This window comes from Corvus hawaiiensis, chromosome 12 (assembly GCF_020740725.1).
Source record: "Corvus hawaiiensis isolate bCorHaw1 chromosome 12, bCorHaw1.pri.cur, whole genome shotgun sequence".
NCBI lineage: Eukaryota > Metazoa > Chordata > Aves > Passeriformes > Corvidae > Corvus > Corvus hawaiiensis.
In genome coordinates this window covers 21,231,546-21,258,759 of record NC_063224.1, presented here as the reverse complement: position 1 = coordinate 21,258,759, position 27,214 = coordinate 21,231,546, and the positions used below count along the sequence as shown (strand labels likewise).

Sequence of the window (27,214 nt, the reverse complement as noted above, 5' to 3'; positions counted from 1 at the left end):
ATGGTTCTCTCACGGATCTGGAGGCCAAGGTAAGTCCATGGGCTGGAGTGCTGCACTTTGTCCTCACGAATCTCGAACCCTGCTTCTTCTATGGTTTCAATTGTCTTTTTAAGAGTTCTGTCCAAGTAAGTTTTTTCTGATGCACAGATTAGTATGTCATCCATATAGTGGTAAATGATTGCTTCTGGAAACAGGCTCCTGATGGGGGATAGAATGTGGGCGACGTACCACTGGCAGATGGTCGGGCTGTTCTTCATGCCTTGTGGGAGGACGAGCCAATGGTATCTTCTGAGTGGGGCTTCATCGTTAAGAGAGGGGATGGAGAAGGCGAACCGTGGTGCGTCCTGGGGATGGAGCGGGATGTTAAAGAAACAGTCTTTAATGTCTATGATGGCCAGCAGCCAGTCTCAGGGCAGCATTGATGGTGATGGCAGGCCGGGTTGGAGGGGGCCCATGTCTTCAATGACCTCATTGATCTTTCATAGGTCATGGAGTAGTCTCCATTTGTTTGTGCCGGGCTTTTTCAGTACAAAGACAGGGGAATTCCAAGGACTTGTAGTCTCAGTGATATGACCTTTGGCAAGTTGCTCCTCCACCAGGGCTTCCAGCGCGCTGAGTTTTTCTTTATCAAGGGGCCACTGCCTTGTCCATTTTGGGTTGTCAGTCTTCCAGGTGAGCGGGGGGGTAGATGGCAGCGCGCGTTTCTCAGTGGCCCCAGTCAGAAATCCTGGCTGGGAATGGTAAGAGTGGCATCCCACTGGGATAGAAGGTCTCTGCCCCATAAGGTGATGGGGGCTCTTACCTCGAATGGTCGGGTGGTAGCTATCTTGCCCTCAGGTCCTTCAATGACAACATTTCATTTGCTCCTCATGGATACTGCAACTCCACCAATCCTGGAGATCATACCTGCCACTGGCTCCAGTTCCCAATTCCCTGGCCACTTGGAGCAGGCGATGATGGTCACATCTGCTCCGGTGTCCAGCATCCCTGGGCAGTAGACCCTCTCTCCTTTACAGAACAAGCTGCACTCGATGGTCGGTTTGTTTGAGCCCACAATCTCTATCCACATTGCTGTAGGATTGAGGGGAAGCTGTTCTGGGTGGTTCTGTGGAAGTAAAAAGCTTGAGCAATCGGTGTTCCCTGTGGGAGAAAGAAAGGTGTGTCCGTGCAGCAAAGCTGGACAAGAATCTCTTGTCCAGGGTGCACTGTTTGTATCTCAGGTAATACAAAGGGTTGTTCTGGACCATGGATGGTATGGCTTAGGATAAGAATGTCCCATGGGCCGTCATGCGGTCCATACTTTCCTGTGGGAATACGATAAAAACACTTGTCAACAAAGTTAAACGGCAGTGATGTTACCAGTTGGCGTCTCGTTCCGATCGGTAGCGCTCTGTGTGTTGGATCCTTCTCATGTGTTCTGGGATCGCCTGGGATGATGATGCCGGGCGAGGTCCAGCTGTCTGCTCTCGGTGGTCCGATGTGGAGTTCACAGCTGAGGTGGGGTAGTATGGTCTTTGATTTGTTGTCTGGGCGCGGGGCCGTGACACCGCGCTCCGATAGACGTTTTTTGGACGCTGCTGGTGCTGTTGCTGTCTCTGGTGCCTTTGGTAGGCGGCACGATGGTCCTGGGTGGGTGACCATTGTGGGCAGTCCTTTATAAAGTGTCCAAGTTCGCCACAATAGAAACAGCGGGCATTCTCCTTAGAGGCTGCAGCAGCAAACGCTCCTCCCAGACAGCATCCGCTACGGACATGTCCCCCGCTACCGTCCCCTGGCCAGGGGCCTTGTGGCTCATGCCAGACCCTTCTTCCTCCCCAGGGAGCCTCCTCCCAGGTGAGGGGGGAGCCCCCCACAGCCCAGGACTCTCCAGCTCAGCCCCTCTGGAGCCAGGCCGCCGTCTGAGTCCCACATGCCCTGAGCCAAGTGGGGACTGGCGGCCGTCTTGGCCACAGCAACCACAGATAAATCGAGTTTCAAACCTCTGACAAGAGGAAAAGGGCCAGCAAAACCTCAGCTCAGGGCATGAGGAGAGCAGACTTCAGACTGCTCAGGAAACTGGTAAGCAGGGTCTCCAGGGACAATGTTTCTGCAGGTGCTGGGGTCCATCAGTGCTGGTCAATTTTGAAACATCACCTCCTAAGGGCACAGGAGCAGGCGATTCCCAAATGTCGGAGGCCAAGCAGGCGAGGCAGAAGGCATCTTCTCTGGGAAAGAGGATGGAAAAGGAAGCTGTGTGCCCAGTGGAAGGAAGGTCAGCAGAAGAATACAGATGTCAGGAAAATTAACCCACAAACACCACAGGTTTATGTCCAAGCAAGAGACAGAGCAGTCCTGTAACTTTATTTGAATAAAGGGAGAGGCCATGGGCATTTCCCACGGGATCTCTCAAATTGCTAGAGGACACAGCTTTCTTTTTCTCCTAATTTCCCAGCTGTATTTCCCTCTCTCTTTCCCCACTGGCTGAAGTACTTGAGAGGTACAGACTTCCCGAATGGCTTAATACAAACCCCCTTTCTAATGTGTACCCCCCACCCTCATTCTTTTCATTGTGTCTCTGTTCTTTTGCTCTAAATCCAGGGATCAGCAGAGTCTTGAGTGAGTAACAGTCTGTGTCAATTAGTGGAATTCCTATGGAATTTATGGTTCCTCCCTTTGCTTCTTTCACCTATCAGTATCTGGCTTTATCTACCATCATGCCCACAGATAGTTTGTAAAGACACCTCCTTCTCATTCCTTCCACAGAGATGTTTCTTGCCACTGTAGGGAGAACTTTGGTGCAGCGAAAGCTCAGCTGGAGAGGAAGGTGGCCAGAAATGTGGGGCACAATAAAAAGAGTGTTTTTAAATATATTATTGGAAAAAACATTGTAGAAATAACATTGTCCCCCTTCCAGGATGTGGATGGTCACCTCACAAACAGGGACAGGGACACAGCACAGGTGTTTAATGCATTCTTTGCCTCTGTCTTCAACACTCCTCCCTCCCTTCCCAGTGGAAAACATGCATTGTACCAAGGGACACTGCAAAGTCCTTGAAGAGGGCAAGCCCTGCTCAGCAGAAACCAAACCACCCCTGTTTGATCCACAGCATTCCCATCGTGAATCTGAACCCAGCGTGTGTCAGCAATTGGGAAAAAAGGAGCCCTATGCCCGTCAAAACCAGAGCAGTGGGAGCACCATGAGCGCTCCTTGGGAAATCCTGACTTATTTAGAACAGAGGCAACGCAGAAGTCGGTGAGCTGTTACAGAAAACTCTTCCTGCCCTCGACAGCCAGTTCAGGAGAGCTCCCCAGAGACACAGGAACTTCAACTCCCTTTGGCTCTGGAAGATCTTCTAAGGCACAGAGAGTGTTTCCAGTTGGTACCGCTGCAGTGTCCTGGGAGCCATGGGCTTGACACTGGTGGCAGCAGCACTCTTCATGATGTGCCACTTGCTGCAGGGAATGATTCACTGCAGCAGGCTGAGCTCCTGGTCTTACTGCCAGGCTTTTTCTGGCCATGTGCATCTTCAGAGATGAGCTGGTTCTGCTGATCCCTGAGGTGGGCACAGGGCTGTGACGGCACAAAGGGGCTGAGCGCTGGCGAGAGGCAGGGCTGGGATGTCACACGGCTGTCCTGGCCCACAGCACTGTGACATCACCACGCAGTCGCTGTGTAACACAGGCCAGCACCTACAGCTGCCAGTGCAGTCGCGATGGGACGTGCCGGAGCCATGTGTGACGGTGGCGTCCTGGTGATTGTGCTTTTCCTGCTGCTGGCCACTGTGGCTGTCTGGTGGGCAGTTGGCCACTGGCAACCACGGAGGCGGCAGGCATGGAGAACAAAGAGGCGCAAGCGCCCCGGGGTGCAGCCCAGAGGCTCACGGAGGAAGCGAGGAGCCCCTGTGGCTCCCAGGTCCTCCAGGCCTCGGGCGACCCCTCGCAAGCGGCCACGTGCTCCTGCGAGCCCCCTGCACAGCCCCTGCAGCTGCGGCCCCTGCGTGGCAGTGGCCCAGGAGCTGCAGGAACTGATGCTGCTGCTCTGGGCTCACAATGGGACATGGGTGCCGCTCTACTCTGGGATGTGGCAGGCGTTGTGGAAAGAACTGGAGGAGCTGCTGAAGCGAGGCCACCTGCCCTGCTGTGGCTCGTCCAGCTCCTCCAGGAGCCTCCATCCCTTCAAGAGGCTGCTCCCAGCAAGATTCTCCATCCCTGGGAGAGCCTCAACCCTTGCAAGGATGGCACACCGTGAGAGACCCACCGTACAGGCAAGAAGCTCAGGCTGTCAGAGATCCTCCATCCTGCCACGAGCCTCGGCTATCTCTGACAGCCTCTATCCCCCGCAGACGCTCAGTGAGACCTGTCAGCCTGCAGAAGGTGCAGAGCCTGTGGACGGGTCTCCCAGCTCCCTTGGACTCACGGACTTCAACAACACGGGCGCAACCCTGACAACTGACGTGGCCAGGGAAAGCCCAGAAGTCCAAGTGGGAGCCCAGCCCGATCCAGGGGAGCCTTCTCAGGAGCAGGTGGCGGAGCAGCGAGCTGGAGCCAGCAGTTGCCGGCCCACAGCTCCCAGGACGCTGTGCCGGCTGTGCCAGCTGGCAACAGCCCGTGCCTGGTGGCGGAGACGACCCTCAAGAGACCCAGGAGGCTCGTCCATCTCCAGGAAGCTGCTCCGAGATGGCCACCGACTACCAGGAAGGCCTTTCTGGTAGCAGGTGAGATCTTCTGAGGAGCTGTCTGAGGCTCCCTCGGGGCTCTTGAGGGGCATCCCCAGGCCAGGCCAGGGCCCGGGCCCGTGAGAGCAGCCGTGTCCCTGGCTGTTTCCATTGCTTCTGAGGCCACGGCTTCAAAAAACTCCTCTCTGGTTTGCAGCTGCTCCTGACACCCCCCTGTGCGAGTCCTCGGGCTGTAGCCCCGGCAGTCCTCAACAGCAGAGTCCAGCCCACGACGCCGGGGACAGCGACGGTGCCGCCCTGCCCCGCTGCCCTCCGGCTCCTGCAGCCGCCTCTGCGCGCTCCCCTGCCCCAGCTCTGCCGCTCGCCAGCCCGACGGCTGCAAGGCGGTGGCCGCTGCCCGGCGCGCAGCAGGAAGCAGGTCAGAGCAACGTGGCCCGCGGTGGCTCGGCCCGCTTCACTCGCGGGCACTCGGCCGGGGGGGCCCTGGGCGCAAGGCTGATGGCTCGGTCTCGGTCGCAGGGCAAAAGAAGAAGCTGCAGGAGCTGTACCAGCTGGGCCCGCAGCTGGGCAGCGGTGGCTTCGGCACCGTTTTCTCGGGCATCCGCCTCTCGGACGGGAGCCCGGTAAGTGGCCGGGACGGCGGGGCGCGGGAGGAGGGCCAGGGGCGGGGCGGGGCAGGGCTTGAGCTCAGCCCCGTGTCTCGTGGGCTTGCAGGTGGCCATCAAACGCGTGGCCCGGGAGAGCGTCCTGCAGTGGTACGAGCTGGTGAGTGAGCGGGGCCACCGCGACAGAGCGGGGCGCGGCGGGCAGGGATAAGGCCGGGCCCCGAGGGCGGGAGGCGGCGCAGGGCGGGGGGAGCGGGCGTGGGCTCAGCGTGCGAGCCGGAGCATGGCGGGCCCGGGGATGCCGAACACCGGTGGTGGGGCCGGGCAGGGGGGCACCCCCTAAGCATCCCCTGGGCGGGAGGAAGCCCAAGCACCAGGGAGGCTGCCCAAGGGGGCACTGGGGTATCCCAGGCACGGGGCAGCGGAGCCACAGGGCAGCATCAGGCCTGCTGGAGGCACTGTCTCCTCCTCACAGCCCGACGGCACCCGTGTTCCTATGGAGATCGTGCTCATGGAGAAGGTGGGCTCTGGCTGCCACAACATCATCCAGCTCCTCGACTGGTTTGAGCTGCCTGACAGCTTCCTGCTGGTGATGGAGCGTCCGGAGTCATCGCAGGATCTCCTGGCCTTCCTGCTGGAGCAGGGGTTCCTGTGCGAGGAGATGGCGCGCTGGCTTTTCTGCCAGGTGCTGGAGGCCGTGCGGCACTGCACCGCCTGCGGCGTCCTGCACCGGGACATCAAGCCGGAGAACCTCCTCGTGGACCCGGAGAGTGGCGACCTGAAGCTCATCGACTTCGGTTGCGGCACCTTCCTCCAGGAGCAGGCCTTCACGCGATTTGCCGGTGAGCCCACAGGCCGGGCCCTGCTCCCAGTGTCAGGCACTGCACGGCCCCGCTCCCTCCTGGGCTGCGGGGTGCGGCATTCAGCCGGCTGCCGGCTGCCCTTTGGCACGGGCCAGATGCTGTGCCCCAGGAGCCGGCTGCCGGCCCTGCCCACAGAGCGGGGCTGCAAAAGCCAGGCGCCGGCCGCTCGGCTTGGCAGGCCCGCAAGGGCTTGGGCTGCTCCGCTGCCCTTGTTTGCCTTGCAGAATGGTTTCCTGGCTTTGGCCAATTGGCTGGGGGACGCCGGGTGGCCCCGGGGGGAAGTTGTGGCCACCGGTGCAGCCCCTGCTTCCGCCAGGAGGCTGGCACCAGGCTCTGGAAGCCAGCAGCCTGCGCCTGGACAGCGCTGCCTGTGTCCTCTAGGAACACACACGTACAGCCCACCCGAGTGGATCTGCCTTGGCTGCTACCACGGCCATTCAGCAACCATCTGGTCCCTGGGCGTGCTGCTGTACGTCATGGTCTGCGGGAACATGCCCTTCCAGGAGGACCGTGACATCGTGTCGGGGCAGCTCTTCTTCTGGCAGCAGGTCTCTCCAGGTTGGTGTCCGGCCTCAAGAAGGCAGGCTTTGGCAGATGGCACCGCGCAGCCCAGCGTGGCCCTCACGCAGCTCCGCGGGAGGTCGATCTGCCCTCAAGGGCTGGCCGCAGGCGGCGGCCCGTGACAACAGGGTCGGTGTGGCCTGCTTGGCTGAAGGAGGTGGCCTGTGTCCTGCCGTGCCGCTGTCCCGCAAAGGGCAGAGTCAGCCGGGAGGCCGGCACAGCTCTGAGCACACGCAGCACGGCCCGGGCCCTGTGGGCGCTGGGAGCAGCTGGGCAGGAGCCTTCTGCAAGTGACCGGCGCTTTCTGGCTTCTCTCCCCAGAGTGCCAACATCTGATCCGCTGGTGTTTGTCCAAGCACCCCGCGGACAGGCCAGCGCTGGAGGAGATCTTGCGCCACCCTTGGGTATGGGGCAGGCGTCTTTGATGCCTTGCCGGAGCCTCTGCAGCACCCGATTACCGAGTTCCACGCAGGCCTGAGGACCCAAGAAATAAAACAACCACAAACCCATGCCGTTGTGTCAAGTCTGGTCCCGTTTAGCAACTTCAGCTAAAGAACCCTCTTGGGAAAAGTGGTAATCAGTGTTCCCTTCAGCCTTTGTCAAGCTTTTGATGCCTTTCCTCCAGGCATCGTGACAGTTTTGTGTCTTCAAGCAGAGGCTGTAGTACAGGCAGGAGAGGCTGTAACAAGCCAAGAAATGCAACAGTGAAACAACAGCCGCCCTTTCCAACTGACGCGGCCACTTGGGTTCACCAGAAGTGATACGTGGGCTCATGTGTGCATTCCAAGGGCCAGTGGGTGGCAGGGACAGAGATGTTGCTCCTCTCCAATGCTGGGAGAAGAATCAGAAATGGCAAAACGTCATTTCAGGTTGAGCCCTGACAAAACTCTTCCTCTTTCTTCCCCTGAAATGGGAGGCAGGGCTGGGCCTTTGACCAGCTGGGTCTGCAGCTTCGTAAGCCATGGGCATGGAGCCCACGGGAAATGTTGAGATGCTGGAGTTGCTCCCATGGTGCTGGGCTCATTGTAGCCCCCAAAATATCTTTCTCTACCCTCAAAACAACTGATGGAAATGGAAAGTGCAGTAACCAGTTTAGCCACAGGAAAGCACCCAGGTGCCTTCGCTGGCCCTGTGGGCAGGTGCCAGCTGCAAACCTGTGCCACCTTCTGTCTACTGCCCTGACCTACCAATACAGGCTTTGGGAAAAAAACATACTTTTTCATAAATGAGGAAGGGGCAGTCAATAGCTAACTCATGTAAGCACAAGTTAACAATTGGGAGACAGCAAATGTTAGTTCAGACAGCGGATGTTAATTACAAAACCTAAGAAACCGAATTCGCCCTAATCTTGTCAAGATAGAGGGCTCAAGGATTATCTCAGAGACCGCTGAATCATTCCTCAAAGGACTACGCATGCCCAGGGAGAAAGGTGAAAAGTGCACTGTGAGGAAGACTACTGGTCTTCATCAGAAAGACCCCCGAGGAAGAGGAGAGGCCTTCCTCAGCGCGACCACCAGGACAGGCAGCGCATGCGTGACTCGTATGCTAATTCTATTAATGACTTCCAAGAAATAATTTGTATAACCATGCCTGTCCCAAGGAATGTGATGCATATTCATAATTTAACCCATAATACTGTGTTGTAGGGAGCCCCGGTGTGTGCGTGTGCAGGAGCGATCCCCACACACCCGGCGCGCCGAGTAAAGCAAATACCCACTTCTCTGACTCTGTCTCTGAAGTGTCTCCTGGCCCGGTTTTAGCACGATTCATAAATGTGCCTGCTCTTTCAATTTTCTTCCCTTTTATTTGGGCTGCTGACCCTCTTGTGCCTTGAATGGCTCTCCAAGCCTCTACCTGAAGGCCTGACCTGAGCCGTGATCCTTCCAGCCAGGACCCCACCGTGAGGGGATGGCGAGAGTCCTGTGTGTCAGCCCTGGTCTGGAGGCTGAGCTGGGGGTGATAATTATCCCTTTTCTGATGACCTGTGAGTGATGACTTCCAGTTCTCCAAGAGCCATGGCACATTTCCTCCAGGAGCAGGAGGCCCCCATGTCCTCCACAGCCCTGGGACACCTCAGGCCCTGCCCTGCTCTGCCCAGGCCCAGAGCCATTGAGAGCTGGTGGTCTCCGGTCACCCCATGCCGGGGTTTGTCCTCAGGCCAGAAGAGATGGCATTGCTCTGGGGGCTGCCAGGGTCCCACCTCACCTGGGAAGCTTGTGGATGTTTGACACCTGTGGGTTTTTTCCCAGGTTATCCCCATTTCTTCGGGGGATGACCACTTGCCCCTCACAGATTGCCCTAAAATGGCGACTCCTCCCTCACCCTGTGCTCATTATGAGGGGACACTGGGGCTTGGTTACGGGTGGAAACGCTCCCAAATGGCCTTGAACTCCTGTGGCAACCATGCCAGCAAGGAGGTGGCACTACTCCTTTCAGGGAATTGTGGAGAGCCAGAAGGTCCCCCTTGGAGGCTTCCTTTTCTCCAGGCTGAGCCCCCTCAGCTCCCTCAGCCGCTCCTCATCAGACTTGTGCTCCAGAGCCTTCACCAAGGGATCGTTTCCAGCTGCGGAGGCACAACCCCCTGAAAAATTCGCCAGCAGAAAAGGGTCCTTGTCTGACAGAACCCGGGGGGATCATGTATGAAAACGAGAGAGCTTTTCGCTGTGGCTGCCTCGGTAAAAGGGAAGGAGCCATTTCAGGCACAACTCAACAGATCGGGAGCTGCCGATCTGCCCGCCCAAGCGGCTCCGCAGCGGCCGGGGCAGCTCAGGAATGGCTCCCCTGGGCTTCCCCGGTCCCGCCCCGCCCGGGCCGTGAGTGCCCGGCCCCGCCCCGCAGCCGTGCCCAGGAAGCGGGAGCAGGAAGCTGTGGGGCCGCGGGGATGGTGGGCAGCGGCCCGGCGGTGAGCGGGGAGCCCGCGGGCAGTGCCGGGGCTGGAGCGGGGCTGGGAGCCGGCGCTGCCCGGGCCGGGGGTGCGGAGCGCGGCCGCGGGCCCCTGGCAGGCGGCGAGGGCCGGGCCGCGGTGCCGCCAGGGTCTGGCAGGCGCTGCCGGGCAAGAGCCGTCCGTGTCCTGCCCTGCGTGTGCCTCGTCTGTTCCCTCGCACGGGCTTTGAGGCTGCACGGGCGGCACTGCGGCTCCCAAGTGCGTTTAAAACCCTCCGCAAGGCCGTAGGTTGTGGTTCTGGTGTGGCAGCGCTGTTGTGGGTGAGGCTGCTGTGTCGGGAACCAGCTCTGCAGGCTGCTGAAGGCCTCTGTAATTTGTCCTGATGCACGTTGACCACATCCCTGCTGTCGTCCGCAAATAAAAGGATTAGTCTCTTGCCAGGTGGTTTTACCTGTGCTTTGAATTAACCTCTTCGTTTGTATTAACAGAACCTGACACGCACAGTGAGTGCTTCTGGTAAAGAGGGAGGTGTGTGTGGTGTGCAGCCGATAAGTAACAGTGGTTAATAATTGTTTTGTTAACTGACAGTGTAAAAGCCATTGCCACGGGCCTCATCGACGCCATATGCACAACAGGCAGAGCGCCCATGGAGAGCAAGGTCTCCCAGGCCCATATCCCTTCGCTGAAGACCCCAGCAGCTGTGATATTGTCACGGCTACACGTGTTACACAAGTACATGTTCTGAGGGTGCAAAGTGTTGCAAGAGATGGGAGTGTCCTCAGATGTGAGCCAGGCTGGATATTTTTACAAAGGAAACATTGTCCGTTTCATTTTCTCCCTGTAGTTGTGCTAAACAGCTATTATAGCATTGGCTTTTGCGGGTAGTGAAATGTAAGAAATATTATGTATTAGAATATGTTAGGAAATATTATGTGTCAACATGTTAAGAATAACTTTGTTATGCAGATAATAACTAGTTAATGTTATAACTGGGGTCAAAGTTACAAGATACTCATATAGCTTGATTTATAAGATATCTATATCATCTGAATCATAACTTTTTATACCTATATAATTTGAATGATAACTTTTTTATACAATGTAATAGCGAGTGTATGGTTAATTCATCGCTTAATGCTCAAATAAACGGAAACTCGCCAAGTGAATAATTGCAAAAACAGACAAGTATAGCTGGATAAAGGAAGCAGCAGGATGTACTAATGAGAAGTTGGCAACAGTGAAACCAATTAGCCACAAAGTACAGAATTTAAACCGGTTGGATCCAGAAAGACCCAGGAACACCATAACTGAGCATGCTCTAAAGGCAAAGTTGAAAAGTTCAAGATATGAGGAGGACGGGAGCCTTCATCGGAGAGGACCCCTGAGGACCCTCATGATCATCTACGCATGCTCTGAAAGGCGGGTCGGGGGAGGAACTATGTTAATCCCTTCTAAAAAAATGTAAATTAGTTCTCGGAGAAAAGCCATGCATCTGCATTGTAGTTTATTAATATGCAGGATGTTAAAGCATACAGGCGGGAAGTTTGTGTAAGTGGCTGTGCCTCTGGCTATGAGCATACACCCAGCGCTGCGGGCTCTTGCTTTAAGTGACCTTTGTCCCCTTTTGTCCCTTATTAAGTTTATAGAACTCCAAAAAGAGGAGTGGGCTTCGTTTCTCACACAGTGGAAGAAGAAAAATCACTTACAGTTGCTACTGTAAATAAAAGCATTTCAAGCAGGTTCCTTTAGGTAGAAAATTCTACTCCTCAAGGCACAGCCCCACTCTTTTTACATTGAATTTACATTTACATTGAATGCAATGTGGAATCTGCTCAAGTAGGAACTGCTGGGTGATGCTTACTGAGATGTGTTTTTTCTTTAGGATGCGACTGTCTCCAGACTGGAGAATATTGAAGAAACGATAAGTAAATGGATTTTTTTTTTCTCATTTAAGGTATGGAATGGCAGAACTGGTAGAAGCAGGATACGATGTTCGCCAACCAGACAAAGAAAACGTGACTCTTCTTCAGTGGGCAGCAACAAACAGCAGACAGGAGGAGCTGGTGAAGTAAGCCGGGAGTCCCTGTGACAGTAACGCAGCGTATTCTGCCACTGTTACCTATAATCGCTTTGTTGCTTTTGTACTGGAAAAGGAACACGGTGCCTGAGAAGAAAAGGGTAGAATTCAAATTTTGATGCACTTAGCTTTGTGTCGATGTCACTGGAATGTAAAGACAGCACGGTTTCTTTAGATGTGAAATCATGTATTGCATGAAACCATTAGATTTTTCATGGGTTTGTTTCTGTAACAAAGATGAAAGCTGATTTTAGAAGTACCTTGCTAAAGACTATATTTTTTCTTCAACATTTTCTTGAAACAGTGTCATTTACTGCAAAAGCACTTCTGTCCATTTGCTTCTCTAGTGAATTTTTTACTAGGAGTCATTTACTTCTTTAGCTGTGTTATCATTCGTATCATGTTTTGCTATTTTGTCTGTTCCTGACCTTCCTGTGTTGTTATTACACAGATATTACATTTCCAAAGGTGCGTAGTGGATCAGCTTGGTGGAGATTTGAATTCTGCGCCCCTGCACTGGGCCATTAGGTAATGCTGCTTGCAACCACTAGTTGCAAATCTCTCGGTATTGACAGCTGTGGTAGCGTTTTCTGAGATACGCAGAACAAAGCACTGCTTGGCTGGAGAAAACATATGCTGAAATAATTCTTCTGGGAAAACTTGTCCGAGTGCAAATTCTCCCATTGGAAGATCAGTGTTTTCTTCTGGATGATCAGTCTTTTGCCAGAGTCAGAGACTTGGATGACTGCTCAGAGGAGAAACTACTGTAGAATAACCTCTGTATTCTAAATGAACACTTTGCCCTAGGCTCATTCATTAAGGTATATATTTAATATAATTTGCTGAAAAAGCCATGAGAATCTGAGGGAAAACTGGTTTTTGTGTGGTCTCTATGAGAACTATAAGGGCAATGCTTTCAATAAAATATCAGGTTTTTAAATCATCTCTATAGTTTCACTTCACACCTCGTTATAGACAAGGACACCTTCCCAGGGGACAGCAGCATCCAAAGGAGCTGTGCAGGGATGTGCAGATGCCAAAAGGGACTCTAGGGCAGTTGGACACGCTCCAGCGGGCTCAGCCCCCCGTGCTGGGGCAGGGAAAGAGCATGAGGGGACCTCCGCTGCAGAGGAAGGAGTGGCAGGGACAGGGGATGAAGTGATGGCAGCAGGAAGGAGGGGACAGAGGGATATTGGTGGGGAAAAGGGAGACACAAGAGCTCTTGGGAACCTGAAACCATTAACGCTGTCCTGAGAAAGCCCAGCACACTCCCCCCTGCATAGCCCAGCCCCTTACGCAGGGGAAGCCATGGCTAAAATCCAGGAAAAACAGTGCTGTGGATCCAAGGAATCAGAAGCAGGATCTGTGTGGAGGGTGTCCCTCACGGGAGGCACATGAATCGAACTGAGCGAGGCTGGGGCAGGAGGGTCACGCCGAGCAGAGAAGGGGGACCCTCTGTCCATGCCAAGGCCCAGGGCAGCCCTGTCCCGGGAAGCGCGCAGGGAGCGGATCCTTGAGCTGCTGCACGTTCGCGCTGCCCTCGCTCAGCCGGGAGCCCCCTCATTGCCCAGGGGGAGCTGGTGGCAGTGGGGAGTGGGAGAGGGAAGGAAGCGGACAACAAGGATCCGTCCTACACCTCCATGGACTCCGACGCCGCGTTCATGGGCTGCGCCAAATGGCTGCCCTGTTGGGAACAGAACCAGAGACCTCCATCAACATCCTGATTTACTGCTCCAGAAAAAGAAAAAAGAGAAAAGGAAAAAAGAGCAATAAAAACAAAGGAGGAAAAAAATTAGAAAGAGAAGAGAAATAAAAAGACTGAGAATAAGACCTGGAAGGAGGAGAAGGAGGAGAAGAAAACCAGGAAGGTGCAGACAAACAAGAAGAAGGAGGAAGAAGAACAAGAAGGGGAGAAATGAGCCAGAGGACCAAAGCCCAGGTCAGAGCAGTGATCCCCACCACAAGTGCTCAGCACCCTCTGCCTGATGCCCAGTCAATCCCACCAGGGTTCAGCCTCTCCTGACCAGCTTCCCCAGTTGTTAGCAGGACATCCTGTGGTCTGGAATATCCCTCTGGCCAGTCTGGGTCGGCTGTCCTGGACATGATCCCTCCAGGCTCTTTGGCACCTCCTCGACAGCAGAGTATGGGACATGGAGTGGCCTCTAGGACCCTGCAGAGTCCTTGAGGAGGGCAAGCCCTGCTTAGCAACAACCAAACTATCCACCCGTGATCCAGAGCATTCCCATCCTGCATCCAAACGCAGCGCTGTGCCAGTTCCTGGGAAGAAAGGAATCCCACTCAAATCCAGAACAGTGGGAACACTCAGTTCTCTGGGAAAATCCAAATTTATTTAACACACATGCTCCTAAGGAGATCTGACCGCCATGGGTAAACACTTTCCTGGAAGTCAGAAGCCATGTCAGGGGAGCTTCCTGAAGATGGAGGAACCTCCTTGGTTTCATGTGGATCATGTCCGCTGCAAAGCACGGAGTGTTCCCTCCTTGGAACAGCCAGAGTGCCATGGGAGCTCTGGGCTGACAATTAGTAGCTCCAAGACTCTTGCTACTGGGACACTTGTCTCTGGAAAAATCATCTTGCACTGGGCTGACCTCTGCATTTACTTCCAGGCCTTTCCTGGCCATCTGCATCCTCAGCCACAAGCAGGTTCTGCAGATCGACGTGGCTCTGGGGGAGCAGGGACTCCTGTCTGGGGGCAAAGAAAACAAAGACAACTTGTAAGAAGAGAACCTGGAGCTTCTAGTTAGAAGAGAAAGGACTATTCCATAGAGGCAGGGCCGATGGAGGAAACTTTCTAAACTGGAACAAGCAGCAGAAGCACAGTAGTTTTGCAGAAGAAATTCCCCTCCCAGCACTTGGCTTAGGGAAAAAGCCTGATGTTTCTATGAGAGACTTGTTCATGTCTAGTTTTGGGTAGCAGACATCTGAACATTTAGACTATTGGCTTTCCAGGCTCACGCTATTCGAACCTGAAACTATTCTAAAAGCTAGAGATGCTTGGAAGAAATGTTTCTGCTCACACCACGACTGGGGACTGTGCATCATTCATACCTTGCACCTGTCCAAAGGCCTTCCTCCGTCTGCGCTCCGGCAGCTCTCACCGAGGCTCGGGCAGTGTGCTAGTTTGAAAACAAACTAGTGGGAGACACCAAGTCAGAATAACAATTTAATGGGGAAAGAAAAGGAAAAAAAGTAAAGGCAGAAAACACTGGGTTAAACTGACAGAGTCAGGATACAACCTGACACCCTGTTAATCAGGATGGTGGTAGCAGTGCGGTAGAATGGTGGCTGCAGTCCTTTGAAAGTGGTGATCCTGTAGAAAGGGTCTGCTCTTCCTCAGAAGGTCCAGTGGTGGCTATGTAGCTCCTGTCCTCTGGAAATCCAGTGGAAAGGTTGTCTCTGCTGTTCAGAATCTCAGATTATATCTAGGATGGAATGCTTTGGTTCCTCCCTCTGGGTGGAGCATCTCACAATGGGATGATGAGTCATGAGGCCAGGTGTTGATGTGCCATTAACAGAAAGATAGTCCGGGGGGAGGAGGCAAGGAAACACTGCCCCACATGGTTTCAACAGCTCATGAGGATGGTAATAGAATACACGGCAACCCAGGCCATAATCCACCCCTTATTCTATTACCATCTATATCATCCCAAATCAATACCTTCCTTAAACTCTACACACACACACACATACATATATACAATGAAACCCTACATACAGTTCTCACTTAAGATTAGGTCTCCTTGTGGTACACAACAGCTTTCCCCATCTTTCTGCATTACCCACCAAGTGTAACCAGGTCCTTGAGCAAAGACAATCCCACAGATGGGTGTGCCTTTGCCTGAGGTGGGATTAATCCAAACAGTCTTTCCTAAAATACCTCTCATGCATACCACAGGGACTCTATCTCCATCCACTGTGTGCAAGGGTTCAGACTCGGCGGGACCAGCTACCCTATCTACCCAGTTTGTATCCTCCCAATTTTCTGCCAATTACCCCATTTCCCACCTTTGTCTCTTCCCTGGCCCTTGCCAATCGTGCTGGCACCCCTCCCAGGCTTCTAGAAAGTTCTGGCAGGGGCATCGTGTGATTGGCTAAGGGAAAAAGATCCCTCCCTTCCTCTCCCATGGTTGGTTCCCTGATACGCCTTTCACCCTGTTCACCACACCCTTCCCTTCTCCGATTGGTTCCCTCCCATGTTACCACCCACCCATAAATCCTCCTGCAGATGCCTTCGGAGCTCGCTCAGAGCTGGGTGTTCCTGGGAGGTGGGACCTTGTCTCCGAGGGCTCAATAAACTTCCAGATTTAACCCAGATCTGAGTCTGCCTCCTCCCTCCACCGCTTGCCTCCATCGCCGCAGTCCTGTGGAAGGACCCACGAGCCAGACCTCTGGTCTCCCGGAGTCCGGAGGCTGGCCCCCGCAGCCGACTGCGTCCGGAGCTGACCGGGCTGAGTGGGATCCACTCCAAGGGGACGCAGAGGCAGCTTGGCGCCCATCGCGGGGCCCCCGCCTCCGTCGGACCCCACGGAACGGACTGATCGGCTCTCTGAGCCTGTCCTTGGGACGTCAAGCTATGGGCTTGTTTCTGCCACTCGTTCTCAGTTAAACTCACTTCAGCTTCCAGTACAGTCAGCTGCTGTTGGGGTCCCTCCCCTGCCATGTAGCCCTGGGAGAGGGGCCCTGAGGGGACAGACATGGGGTTTCCCTGCCCCTGCTCAGCCTCGTTCCCGTTGGTTGGTTTGTGTTTCCCTGCGCGGGCAAAGGAGCCTTGGTCCCGTGACTGTAACAGTTCCTGGGCAGAGCTCCGGCCATGCGGCTGGAGAAATAAACATCTCTCTGAAACAGCTATCAAGAATCTGTCTGTCCATATATACTTCGTTGCCACGGGACTCCTGGTTTGATATATGCGTGTTGCAGTATCCCCACTGCAACATAATGGTGGAGATTTGTGAGCAGAACGATCCCCGATCCCTAAGCGACTGATTTGTGTGAGTAAACCCTGGAAACTTTGGATTCCTCTTCTTGGTTTTGCTTTGCTATTCCATATCTAAACTATGGAGGAACCGTGGGAAGACTCTTGGCTCTCAGAGCCGCATATGGACATTTATCTTAAACTTGAAAAGATTCTTGAAAAACGATTTGTAAATTTTAGCTTGATTCAAGCTCAAAAAGAACTGAAACACTTCCTGGCATGGTTGTTTAAGAACTTTTTCTATGTTTCTTGGGATTTAATTCTTACCAAGGGCTTTTGGAAAACCATTTGGACACAGTTAATATTGGAGTCAAAATATATGCCGATGAAAGAATATTTTCGTGAATATTATTTAGTTACCGAGACTGTTGAGCAATGTCAGCTGTGTCTTGGCGAAGGGAAGCCTGGCGCAGGGACCGTGTGGCCTAGGCCACGTGCACCGAGCGCTCTGCGAGCAGCAGCGAGGCAGTTCCCGCGTGCAGGCGGAGCCACGCAAGCCGCAGTGTCGGTGGTGGAGCGAGGCGCGGCGGGACCCGGCGGTGCCTGCCCGGCCCCGCGCAGTGCGTGGTGGAGCGAGCCCCGTGAACGCCCGGCCGAGTGGGGCGGCACGCGGGCGGTGGCTGGCGGCGATGGCGGTAGAACGGAGCCGCGCCCAGCCGAGACGCGCGCTGGAGCAGGGCGCGGGGGAGTCATCGCTCGGGGGCCCGGCCGAGATGTGGGTACAGCGCCTGGAAGCGGCAGCGAAGCTGCGACCAGAGGAGGCGACACACGGAGAACTGAGCAGCGCGGCCCGGCCCGGCCCGCACAGCCCCGAACGCGACCCCGGGAAGAGCGCGCAGGCACCAGCAGCTCCAACAGTTCCAACACGGGAGCAACCGAAGGAGAGAGCAAAGACGCAGCGAGACAGAAAACAGCAGCCACTCGGAAAAAGGAAAAGATCATAGTAACTAAGATCTTAGGGATAGTAAAATGGTATAATGTTAAGCAAAATTATGGTTTTATAACAAGGTGTGACAACCAGCAAGACATATTCGTGCATAGAACTGCTATTAAAAAGAATAACCCTGAAAAATGCATCCCAAGCTTGGGAGATGGAGAGGTGGTGGAATTTAAAATTGTGCTAGGGAGAAAAGGGTTACAAGCATCGCAGGTCACTGGGCCTGATGGTGTTCCTGTAAAAGGCAGTATATATGCAAAAAATCGTAGTCATGTTAGACAATATCTCCATTGTAAGCCCCCCCTACAGTCTCCCTTTCCTAATCCCACCTTTCCCTTTTACCCTATGTCCTATTACCCCCAGTGTATTCCTAATCCATTTTTTCATCCATGGTTTCCCTCACAAAACCATGCTTTTGCCAATTGTTTCCCCAAAAATCCCTTTCCAATGCCGAGTGGGGGATGAAAAGGGGGAGGGAAGAAGTTAAACCCTCTCCTGCCTCAGTTTCCCCACAAAGCATGCTCAGAGAGTTCTGTCTCCCTTCTGTCAGCCCTAAGATGTTCCACAGAATCTGTTTGGACATTTAAAGACTCAGGAGGGTGGCTTGTTTTGTCTTGAAACTGTTCTTGTTACGTTTATCCAGTTGTTTTCATTCTCCTTTTATTAAAATAAAACGGGTGAGATGTTGGGGTCTCCTCTCCCCTGCCATGGAGCCCTGGGAGAGGGGCCCTGAGGGGACAGACACAGGGTTTCCCTGCCCCTGCTCAGCCTCGTTCCCATTGGTTGGTTTGTGTTCCCTGCGCGGGCAGAAGGACCCTTGGTCCGGTGACTGGAACAGTTCCTGGGCAGAGCTCCGGCCATGCGGCTGGAGAAATAAACATCTCTCTGAAACAGCTATCAAGAATCTGTCTGTCCTATCTATTTCCTTTCCATGGGACTCCTGGTGTGATACATGCATGTTGCAGGATCCCCACTGCAACATCAGGGCTGTGCCCCTTCTCCTTTAGGGATGGAATGGGCGAAGGAGAAGGGCTTGGACCTGGAGGAGGTGGTAGAGAGACACAGCAGTGCCGCCACGGCAGAAGAGGAGATGGTAAAGAAAGCGCGTGTGCCACCTTGGGAGCGTGCCTGGTACAGGCACAGGCACACTGTGCTTATTTCAGTAGACTGGAAATAGAGAAACAGCTGGAGACAGATGTCTTAAAAGAACGAACAGGGAAGGAGAGCAAACATGTTTCTTGGAACAAAGGATTGAAAGAAAGCTGTCACAACCAAAAAAACCCCCAAACAATAGGATTATCCACTTCTGGATAGTGACAGCAGATGTGGATCCAGAGGACTGGTACGGGGATATCTGGGGAGATTCTGATGAACACAGTTCTGAAGGATTAGGGCAGTTAGAGGAAAGAAGCGTCTGAAAAAGGTCTGTAGGTCCACGTGGCTGATACTCCCTCTAGCACTGTACACCCAAGCCCATGGATGGGACTGGAACTTGGTGGAACTCTAACTTCCCTAAGCTGCAACTCAACAGTTTCGCGCCCGCTCGAGCCCCGTGGCAACGGCCCATTGGGCACGGCGGGTCCTTCAGGGCTCGTGGCAGGAGCCCCTCGCCCTCAGAGTGGGCGGTGGCGGCTGGCCATCGCAGCACGCTTCAGCTGCAGCTTGTTCCATGCTGCCACAGTTTGCACTGTCGGGCAGCTGCTCCTTTTGTTCTGTACACGCCGCCATTCCCTCCAGCAGTGACAAAACGAGCTGGTTTCCAGCAGTTCTCCACAAAACAGAACTGCTGGGAATGAAAAGCACATTTTGGTTTCTCCTGACCCAAGTGTGCTGCAAACTAGAATATATACTCTCTTAGAAGTGATTTTCATTCTACCACTAACAATTGTAAGCCAGCAACTTATCAAACACGTATATGTGATAAATGCTCACGTGTTAAATAGCAAGGGTCTGATTATTCGAGGACTCAAAAATACAGAAATGCTAAATGCTGAATCCCTGCACATTAACTAAAAGAATGACTAAAACCTCCCATTCAATTCCACACTACATTACTTATCTTTTAGTTAGTTTTGTATTCTACCAGTAATTTTGTTTCGCTGTAAGCCTTTGCACGCATTTAGATGTCACAAAAGCATGTTTTATTTCATAGCTAGAGAATGGAATCAGGAATTTATTTTTCTTACCTTTTCTCAACTGGGGAGAATTCTGGGGATTTGTTGGTATGAAAAAGTGCGAAGTGTAAATACATATATAACGTAACCTGAGACTCGTAAGCATGAGCTTCAGCGTGCCCTCGGGCAGAGGGGACGCAGCATTAGCCTCCACAGCGTCCTCGCTGGACGACTTCGCAGTGGGAAAAGGCGCAAGATGGACGCGTGTGCTGGCTCCTCTTCGGAGGAGGCACGTCAGGTGGCCGTTGGATTTGGCTTGCGTCAGCCTGGAGGCAAAGAAGGCAAGAGGGGCCTCTGGTGTGGGTTCCAGTGAGTTTATTAGCAGGAGGGTCCAGGGACCAGAGGGCCCCAAGGGGAACTGTGCACAGCCTTTTATGGGGGGGGGGGGGGGGGGGGGGAACAAGGCGGGGAAAAGGGAAGTAACCAATGGGGTACAGTCAAAGGGGAGGATACAACTTGACCATAACCAATGGGGAAAACAGGGAGACAGGAGTCACAACAGGGAACCAATGAACAACCAAACAGCGAAGAACTTTTCAGAACGAGGGAGGTAACTTGCACCCAGGAACCACCCAAGGGGAGGCGACCTAGCCTTCAGTGACATCCTCTGATCCGCCCTCCGACCCACTGTCTTGGGTGGGGAAATCCACCCAGTGGATGGCCCTGGTTTGATTGATATTCAATGGTCTCAGCCCAAGAGTGGGCTGAGTCACCCCAACACACATAGGTACAAAAAAGGCTTCTTCAGATGTAAAGCTGTATCAGCATACTGTACCTCTAAATGCCTTTGCAAACAATAATACAAAGTCCAGGAGTCCTTTAAAACCACTACATTCAAAATAAAAGTGCGCAGAAACAGATTTCAGTAGTATTCATGTATAACACAAGACTAGTAAGAAAGAGCCCTTTTTAGTTTACTTTGCTTAGGAGGGGTGCTCAGGTTGGAAGATTCATGTTCTAGTTCCTGCCCCAAAAACTGTGGAAGAATTTTACCTGAAGATTGCCCAAGGAAAGAACTGCCCATTAGTAAATGTGCGACTTGCAGAACTGCAGTTTTACTAGCAAGCACTTAAGCGATTTTTGTGCTCAAAGTAGTTTTTTGGGCACTCACATCCCAGATGGATATCTAAATAAAGAATGAGTGTTTTGAGTTAAAAAAGTACTTCCTGAATATCCAAACTAATGTCAATAAAGTTGTGTAGGATGCACAGAGAGAAGCATGAAGCCCCAGTGGCTTTACTGCAAATCACTCTGTGGTTGGACCTCTGTTAACTTCTGTTTTTCAACTGGTCCAAATGCTTGGTTTGATTCATAAATGAACACTGTTTACATTTGCTAAAAGGAGCAACAGCTGAACTGCTGCTGCTGTGCTTACAGTTCCACACAATAATGTTTAGAGAACTAAAACCAAACGGCGGTTTGAAGCTGTACAGTTTGCACAGTATCTGTGCAGATCAGGTTGAGAGGTGGAAAAGCTGGGAGCAGAGGAGGACTGTAAGTTAGTAATTGTGTCTCCTGGTACCTGTTTTGTTTACCAATCCAAGGTCTAATTGCTTTGCTCTATTTTAATTTAAAAGTTCTTCCTTCCTGCACCTCATACGATGAAAAGTTTCAAGTCAAGCTTTTAAAAATGTTTTAATAATTTCACAGAAGTGTTTAATACTGAAAAATAAAGCTCTTCTTTCTACATGTGGCTGCTACTTCTCCAAGGATTTCATCCCAGCCAAAAAAAACAGGTCTTTTTTTCCTTTAACTTAAGGAGTCAACTAGTATCGAACATAAGGAATGCAGGATATTAACAATTAGCAAATATTAGCTAGGAGAGCCAATGTAGGAATAAGAAAGGTTTGAGGGCAGTTACAGCACATGCACAGGAACTGCCATCAGCTTTTCTTTATCACACTTGCACCTGTTAGGGACTGGAGCAGGGGCAGCACAAGTGCAAATAGCCACAGGAACAGCCAAGGGTTCTTTTTTGTCTTACTTGAGCCTTGCACTGGGGCACAAGATTGCAAGACACCGAATGCTTTCAGCTCACCATGGGATTCAGATCAGCTGTTCAGGCCTGCTGACACCTGGAGCTGTGCAGCAGATCTCAAATCCAGACTAAATCACCTGAGCTTTTAAAAACGTCACCATGTGCCAGTACGGTCATGACCACTGTGAATGAGATGCTAGTTCAGCAGCAATGAGGGAACAAGGATTTCCAGCACAAGGAACGTCACATGTCTGGCATTGCCAGGGTGCCTGGTCAACTACACATAAGCACTTCTGTCCTCATGAATCCTCACCTCCACTTTTCCTTCCTGGAGAGGACTCCTGCCAGCAGCTGAGTAAGGTTTGATAACAAGGTGGTGACAGACAAAGTTCAGTCCTGTTGCCTGTATCCTAAGTTCTCCACAGCCTATAGAATTTCCTTGTGAGAAATGCTAAATTGGCCAAGATTCATTGCACATGTTAACCTGCCCTCTTCCCTCCACAAGCTCAAGCAAAACAAAATGAGATTGTGAAAACACCTGAAACCTTTTGTATTTTTATTGTGCCTCCTGGAAGTGCTTCAAGGTACCCCACAAGACTGTACAGATTGCGCTGTCCATGTGTGGCACACGCAGGAGACGGACAGATCCCCAGAAGTTTTCATAGGTTAACTCAAATAGACACAAATTATACGACCTAGCATTATCTCATTGTATACAAGGCAAACCCCAGAAAGTATCTCCGGTCACACAGAACAAGGGCACTGAAACCGAAAGGGAACTGAAACAGACCTTTTAAAAGTCTGTTTCACCAAAAATACTGTGTGCTTTTTGCAACTCTCTTTTAACAGATTAAAAATTCTATTAGTCTAGTTAGGGACCGCCAGCTTGGAGTTCCCAATTCAGAAGAAATTCAAGTGTAACTTTCAAAAAATAGGTACAAAGGGAATAAACAAATCTCCTTTTTCCTCTTTCAAAAGAAATGAATTACCAGACCAATTTATCATAGATTACTCTTCTTTCTTTCATACACAGATGCATACAAATTAATGAAGTTATTCTCGGAGGATGAAATTAAGTTGTCAAGATCATAATCCACTTCAAAGGTAGGTCTCTCTCCAGAAATTACAAGAGCAAGAAATACAGCAAAGTGTGCAGTCAGTCCCCAGATCTTGAATGACCTTTTATGTTCCTGGTCATCATATATAAAGCAGTGTATCCGAGTTAAGTAACCCGAGGACATTCTATAAGAGAAGGTCTTGTATTTTAAGGGCTTGACAAAGTACTCCAAAGGCACAACAAAAACCTCGCTCACTTCATCTGGATTAGGAGTGGCATGGAATGTATCCTCTATAAATCCTACAACTGGTGTCACCAAGTTATTCATCTAAAAAGAGAGAAACAAAGCCAATAAATCAGTAAATTTTTAAAAATCAACAAAACCCTCAAACACTTACGTTTGTACCAAGTAAAAATGTTTGTTATTTAAAAAACATTTCAGATGTTACAAAATTAGTACAAGCCTATGACCCATCCTTAACTGCAATGCAGTTTTGTCCCCCTAACGGCAAGCTATTTCCTTTGACTCGAAAAATTGGAGATCATGTTTTTGTATTTGTCAAACATGATTTTACAAATATTCTGTTCATCCTGTATAATCAATCATACAGCAGTTAGAAAGGCTTGTCAGTTTGCTACAGAAGTAAAACAGCACGCATGCTTTCTCATGGGTCTTCCTTATTTACTTTTTAAAATTCTGATTTTAATCCAGATTTTCCATATCACCCATCCTTCATCCTATTTCTGTATTATTTTCCCAGGATACAGGAATTTTCCAGAATATGGACGCATGGACCAGAATAGGTACGGAAATATTACTGCAACACATTTAGCTATAAAATGTAACACTTCTCGAAACACCTTATTTATGGACATTTTAATTCTAAATGTAATCCCTTCTTCCACAGGAAGGCAAAATCTACTGAAATCATTGTTTGCATCAAGGCAACGCCAAAATTCTTTAAGCTACGTTGCTAGTTCTGTTTATTCACACTAACAAAGACCACCGTTCTGCAAAAAGGAGGAAAAACAAAGCAGTGTTTGTGGTATTTGATGCAAGCCTGGAAAGACTCCGTCCAAGTCAGAAGCACCAGGAACATATCTATTAAGAAGACAAAGTAACATCTGACATGTACAATATTGGTGGTCCCAATTAAACCCAGTTAATCTTTCCTACTGACTGAGGTAATTGGCTCAAAAGCATGGAAAATGTGATCCTTTTTACACACTGCCTCTGAACTACGTGGCTTTAAGGCATGCTGTGCAGAAATTATCATGTAAGAAGTTAAAGAAAGCTTTTTGCAATACAATTTCTAAAGTAGTTCTTTCATTTTTTAATGGGGAGAGGATATTGCTACCAGATAGAAAAACAGGAGGCACAGTAATGAACTGTCACCTGGTGAACAAAAAGAGTCTTCAGAAACAGCAATTCCTCTGTTCTAAGGGAAAACTGATCCTGTGTAATACTGAATGCTGCTACTGAAATTGAGAACCTGTTAATTTACAAATGGTGATCTACACTCCAAAGGCACCTCTGTGAGTCTCCCTGCTGGAGGTCTCCACACAATCCCGGTGCACATCTCCTCTGGTGGTCGTCCCTCTGTGTCTGCACAGCCCTGGAGTCAGCAGACACTGAACGAGACTCCTGTGAGGCTACAGCAGCCTGCTGGGGCCCTGCCTGGGTGAGTGAGCTCTGCACAGCTCCAGGGATAGAGATTCTACAGCCTGTCAGGAACATCTGCTCCAGTTTTGGGCTAACCTCATGGTGAAGAGTATTTGTTCGCTGTATCTCATCAAAATGTTCATGTTGCTGCTGTGTCCATTGCCTCGAGATGAGTTCTGGTATCCTCTCTACAAGCACCCAGGAGAAGAAAGCAGCTAAATCCCCCTGGTAGCTTTCGAGCAGAGCAAGTGCACCTCTCTCAGCCTCTTTGCTCGTCATCCACTCACTGTAACCCCATGACTATCCCCATGGCTCTCTGCTAACCTCTCGCCAGCACAGCACTGCCTGTCTGGTACTCCAGAGCGTCACTAACTGGCGCCCCAAAGCTGGTCTCACAAATGCCAAGCACAGAGCAAGAACCCTTTCCCTGGGCTCTGCTGGACACATGGGCACTTGAGAGAGCGGTGCCTCTCGGCAGTTATCTGTTGGGAAAGGTCACTGCCAGCCTCACAAAAGAAAACTACCCAAACTTATTTTGTAATGATATGCTGACTTACTTTATCAATGCCAGGCATCAGCCTACAGATGACTTCCACCCTCTCTGGCTGGAGACCCACTTCTTCTTTAGCTTCTCGGAGAGCAGTGTCAATATCATCTTTATCAGTGGCTTCACTTTTACCTCCTGGAAAACACACTTCCCCTGGTGATCTTCTCAGCTAGAATGTAAAGGAGTACTACTGTTAAATGAAACAAGGTTTATGTTTCTTCTTGGATCCACACAGATGCGGGCTGGTATTGCGGCATCCCTTTATGTTTATCTTTCCAGTCAAAGAAGCCGGACATGGTGGTTTAGGTTTCTGCAGACCAAAAGAAATGTGCCTTAGCAAGAGTAGCTGCCTCAGAGAATGCTGAGCCTATCCCCCTCGCATAAAGGCATAAAGCCTCGCTATCAGAAATACGCTGCACCTGTACAGCCTTGTGTAATTCACACTGGAGCTTCTGCTTTAGTACGGCAAAGCTTACATTCTGCACCATCTTGTTTGTGTAAACCACTGACAGATGAATGCAGACGGACAACTTGTAGAGCAAAATTAATATACTCTAAGAGCAAAAACTTCTGAAAGACACAATTAAATAATGTAGCTGTGAGAGATGAAATAACGTTTTGCTTCAGCCCAAAAAGATTATGGAGCAAAAGAATGAAAATTGTTGGTCCTGTTTCCTATTTGTTGTTATCTACAGTCGGGATGTGTTTTGTTTAATCTCTTGGGCGTTGCTGAGAGCCGGCAGAGGGGCACGGTTGAAGACAGGACCAAAACAGGAAGAAGGATGAGAGGGGAGGGGATAGAAGAGTTGGCGGTCGGGACAGAGCCTGAGTAAGCTCTCGAGTAGCCATTCAACGGGAACGGGGACTGGGAGCACCCCGGCCGAGCGAGGGTGTAACACATTGCCATTTCGTGGAAGCACGTGTGCGTGTTCACCTGCGGGAGGGAGACACGCACCTGACTCAGCTGACTCGTTACAAATTCCTGGTCACTGCTTCGAAGGCTGTGTCCCCGTTTAATTGTATCAAACCCTGAATGATTGCTAACATACCTTTAAGTTCATTCCAGTAATAGGCTTGTGCATCAAGGATCAGTAAAAAGCACATTTACAATCAGCTTATCAGCTATGTAACTGTGATTATTTGTTTTTTTTAAAGCAAGACCCAGCAACAGAAAAAAGTAATTTCTGAGTACAGACAGTTGATGGGAGACAGGGATGGAAAAGAAGAGTCGTAAAAGGAAACAAAATGCTGGCAAAAGAGTTCTGGGAGCCTTAGGTTGTTGCCTTTTAGGTATTAAAGGGAGAAAAGAGTAATGGTAACTGCAGACTGAAAAATCTCATTTAAAACAGCTGCACTGCATCGTCACTTTGCTCATGTAAGTAAAGAATCGCTGCCGACTCTGGAAATCACCATTTCCCGTCACGGCTTTCTGGGGAGCCGGCATGTTCCTGGCACGCGAACACCAGAATCACGGCAGTGTGAAAACACCTGGCCGTGCGCTTGGGAACAAGGGTCGGGATGAGGGTGCGCAGGTCCCGGGAGGGCGCACAGCCACGGCTTCCCGGGAAGGATCGCGCCCCTCGGAGCCCCCCCGGTACCTGCACGGACCGGACGGTGAGCAGCAGGTGCAGCCGCCCCCCCCGCACCATGAGCGGCAGCAGCACGGCGGCTCTGGGCAGCGGCAAGCGGGAGAACTTGTCCCCGACATCGAACTCCCTCAGGCGGCGCCGGGCGCTCTCCGTGAGCCCCTGCCTAGGAGCCGGCAGAGCGGAGCCCCGGCACCCTCCGGCCGTGCCCCGCTCATCCCCCGCGGCCCCCGGGCAGGGACAGGGCCCAGGGCCCAGCTCCCCCTCCTGCTCCGCCGCCATCTCCGTCAGCGGCTGCGGCTGCGCCCCGCCCGGCCCCGCCCCGGCAGCGACGCGCGGCGCCGCTGATCGGCGCAGACCTCGTTCGATTTTCCTTTCCTTTTCCGTTTTCCGTTTCCCACTGCCGGGCGCGTCGCTGTGCCGGGAGCCGCGGGGCCGCTCGCTGCCTGCCCGACACCGGGCCCCAGTGCCCCGGACGTGCGGCGCTGGCGCTGCTCGGCTCCATCGATTCCGACCGGTCCCGGCTGAACTCTGGGATCCAAGCAGCTGCCAGTGGGAGAAGGAGCGTGAAAGTGCTGCATTCCTGCCCAAACAGTCACAGAACCGTAGCGCATGGAAGGGACCTTAAAGATCA

The 27,214-nt window shown here is 51.8% G+C and overlaps 2 protein-coding genes and 2 long non-coding RNA genes across 7 annotated transcripts; 2 read left to right on the top strand and 2 right to left on the bottom strand.

Annotated features, from left to right (window-relative positions):
* The first annotated feature begins 3,692 nt into the window (after positions 1-3,692).
* LOC125332341 (serine/threonine-protein kinase pim-2-like) lies at positions 3,693-7,173 on the top strand. Its single transcript, XM_048317107.1, has 8 exons — positions 3,693-4,040; positions 4,323-4,687; positions 4,892-5,073; positions 5,175-5,278; positions 5,370-5,420; positions 5,736-6,102; positions 6,505-6,681; positions 7,006-7,173. Exons 1-8 carry the CDS (start codon positions 3,693-3,695, stop codon positions 7,107-7,109), a joined length of 1,698 nt encoding a protein of 565 aa, XP_048173064.1. The 3' UTR covers positions 7,110-7,173.
* Positions 7,174-9,442: 2,269 nt separating this feature from the next.
* On the top strand, positions 9,443-12,588 carry LOC125332021. 4 transcript variants are annotated; one of them, XR_007206348.1, is made up of 2 exons: positions 9,443-9,586; positions 11,523-12,588. It is a non-coding gene; the product is annotated as an uncharacterized LOC125332021 (long non-coding RNA). The 4 variants fall into 4 exon arrangements; XR_007206347.1 differs by lacking the exon at positions 9,443-9,586 and adding an exon at positions 9,766-9,826; XR_007206345.1 differs by lacking the exon at positions 9,443-9,586 and adding an exon at positions 9,870-11,029.
* Positions 12,589-13,974: 1,386 nt separating this feature from the next.
* LOC125332018 lies at positions 13,975-14,842 on the bottom strand. The gene is made up of 2 exons (XR_007206340.1): positions 14,715-14,842; positions 13,975-14,352 (listed from the first exon to the last, which is right to left on the bottom strand). It is a non-coding gene; the product is annotated as an uncharacterized LOC125332018 (long non-coding RNA).
* Positions 14,843-20,047: 5,205 nt separating this feature from the next.
* On the bottom strand, positions 20,048-26,891 carry NUDT7 (nudix hydrolase 7). Its single transcript, XM_048316529.1, has 3 exons — positions 26,593-26,891; positions 25,005-25,163; positions 20,048-23,112 (listed from the first exon to the last, which is right to left on the bottom strand). Exons 1-3 carry the CDS (start codon positions 26,860-26,862, stop codon positions 22,729-22,731), a joined length of 813 nt encoding a protein of 270 aa, XP_048172486.1. The 5' UTR covers positions 26,863-26,891; the 3' UTR covers positions 20,048-22,728.
* Between the last annotated feature and the right edge of the window lie 323 nt (positions 26,892-27,214).

Coding starts and splice junctions, on each gene's coding strand:
- NUDT7 (XM_048316529.1), bottom strand. CDS start 26,862: ATGGCGGCGGAGCAGGAGGGGGAGCTGGGCCCTGGGCCCTGTCCCTGC. Junction 25,164..26,592: donor TCACCGTCCGGTCCGTGCAG/GTACCGGGGGGG, acceptor TTTACATTCTAG/CTGAGAAGATCACCAGGGGA. Junction 23,113..25,004: donor TGATGCCTGGCATTGATAAA/GTAAGTCAGCAT, acceptor CTCTCTTTTTAG/ATGAATAACTTGGTGACACC.
- LOC125332341 (XM_048317107.1), top strand. CDS start 3,693: ATGGGACGTGCCGGAGCCATGTGTGACGGTGGCGTCCTGGTGATTGTG. Junction 4,041..4,322: donor GGGCTCACAATGGGACATGG/GTGCCGCTCTAC, acceptor TATCCCCCGCAG/ACGCTCAGTGAGACCTGTCA. Junction 5,421..5,735: donor TCCTGCAGTGGTACGAGCTG/GTGAGTGAGCGG, acceptor TCCTCCTCACAG/CCCGACGGCACCCGTGTTCC.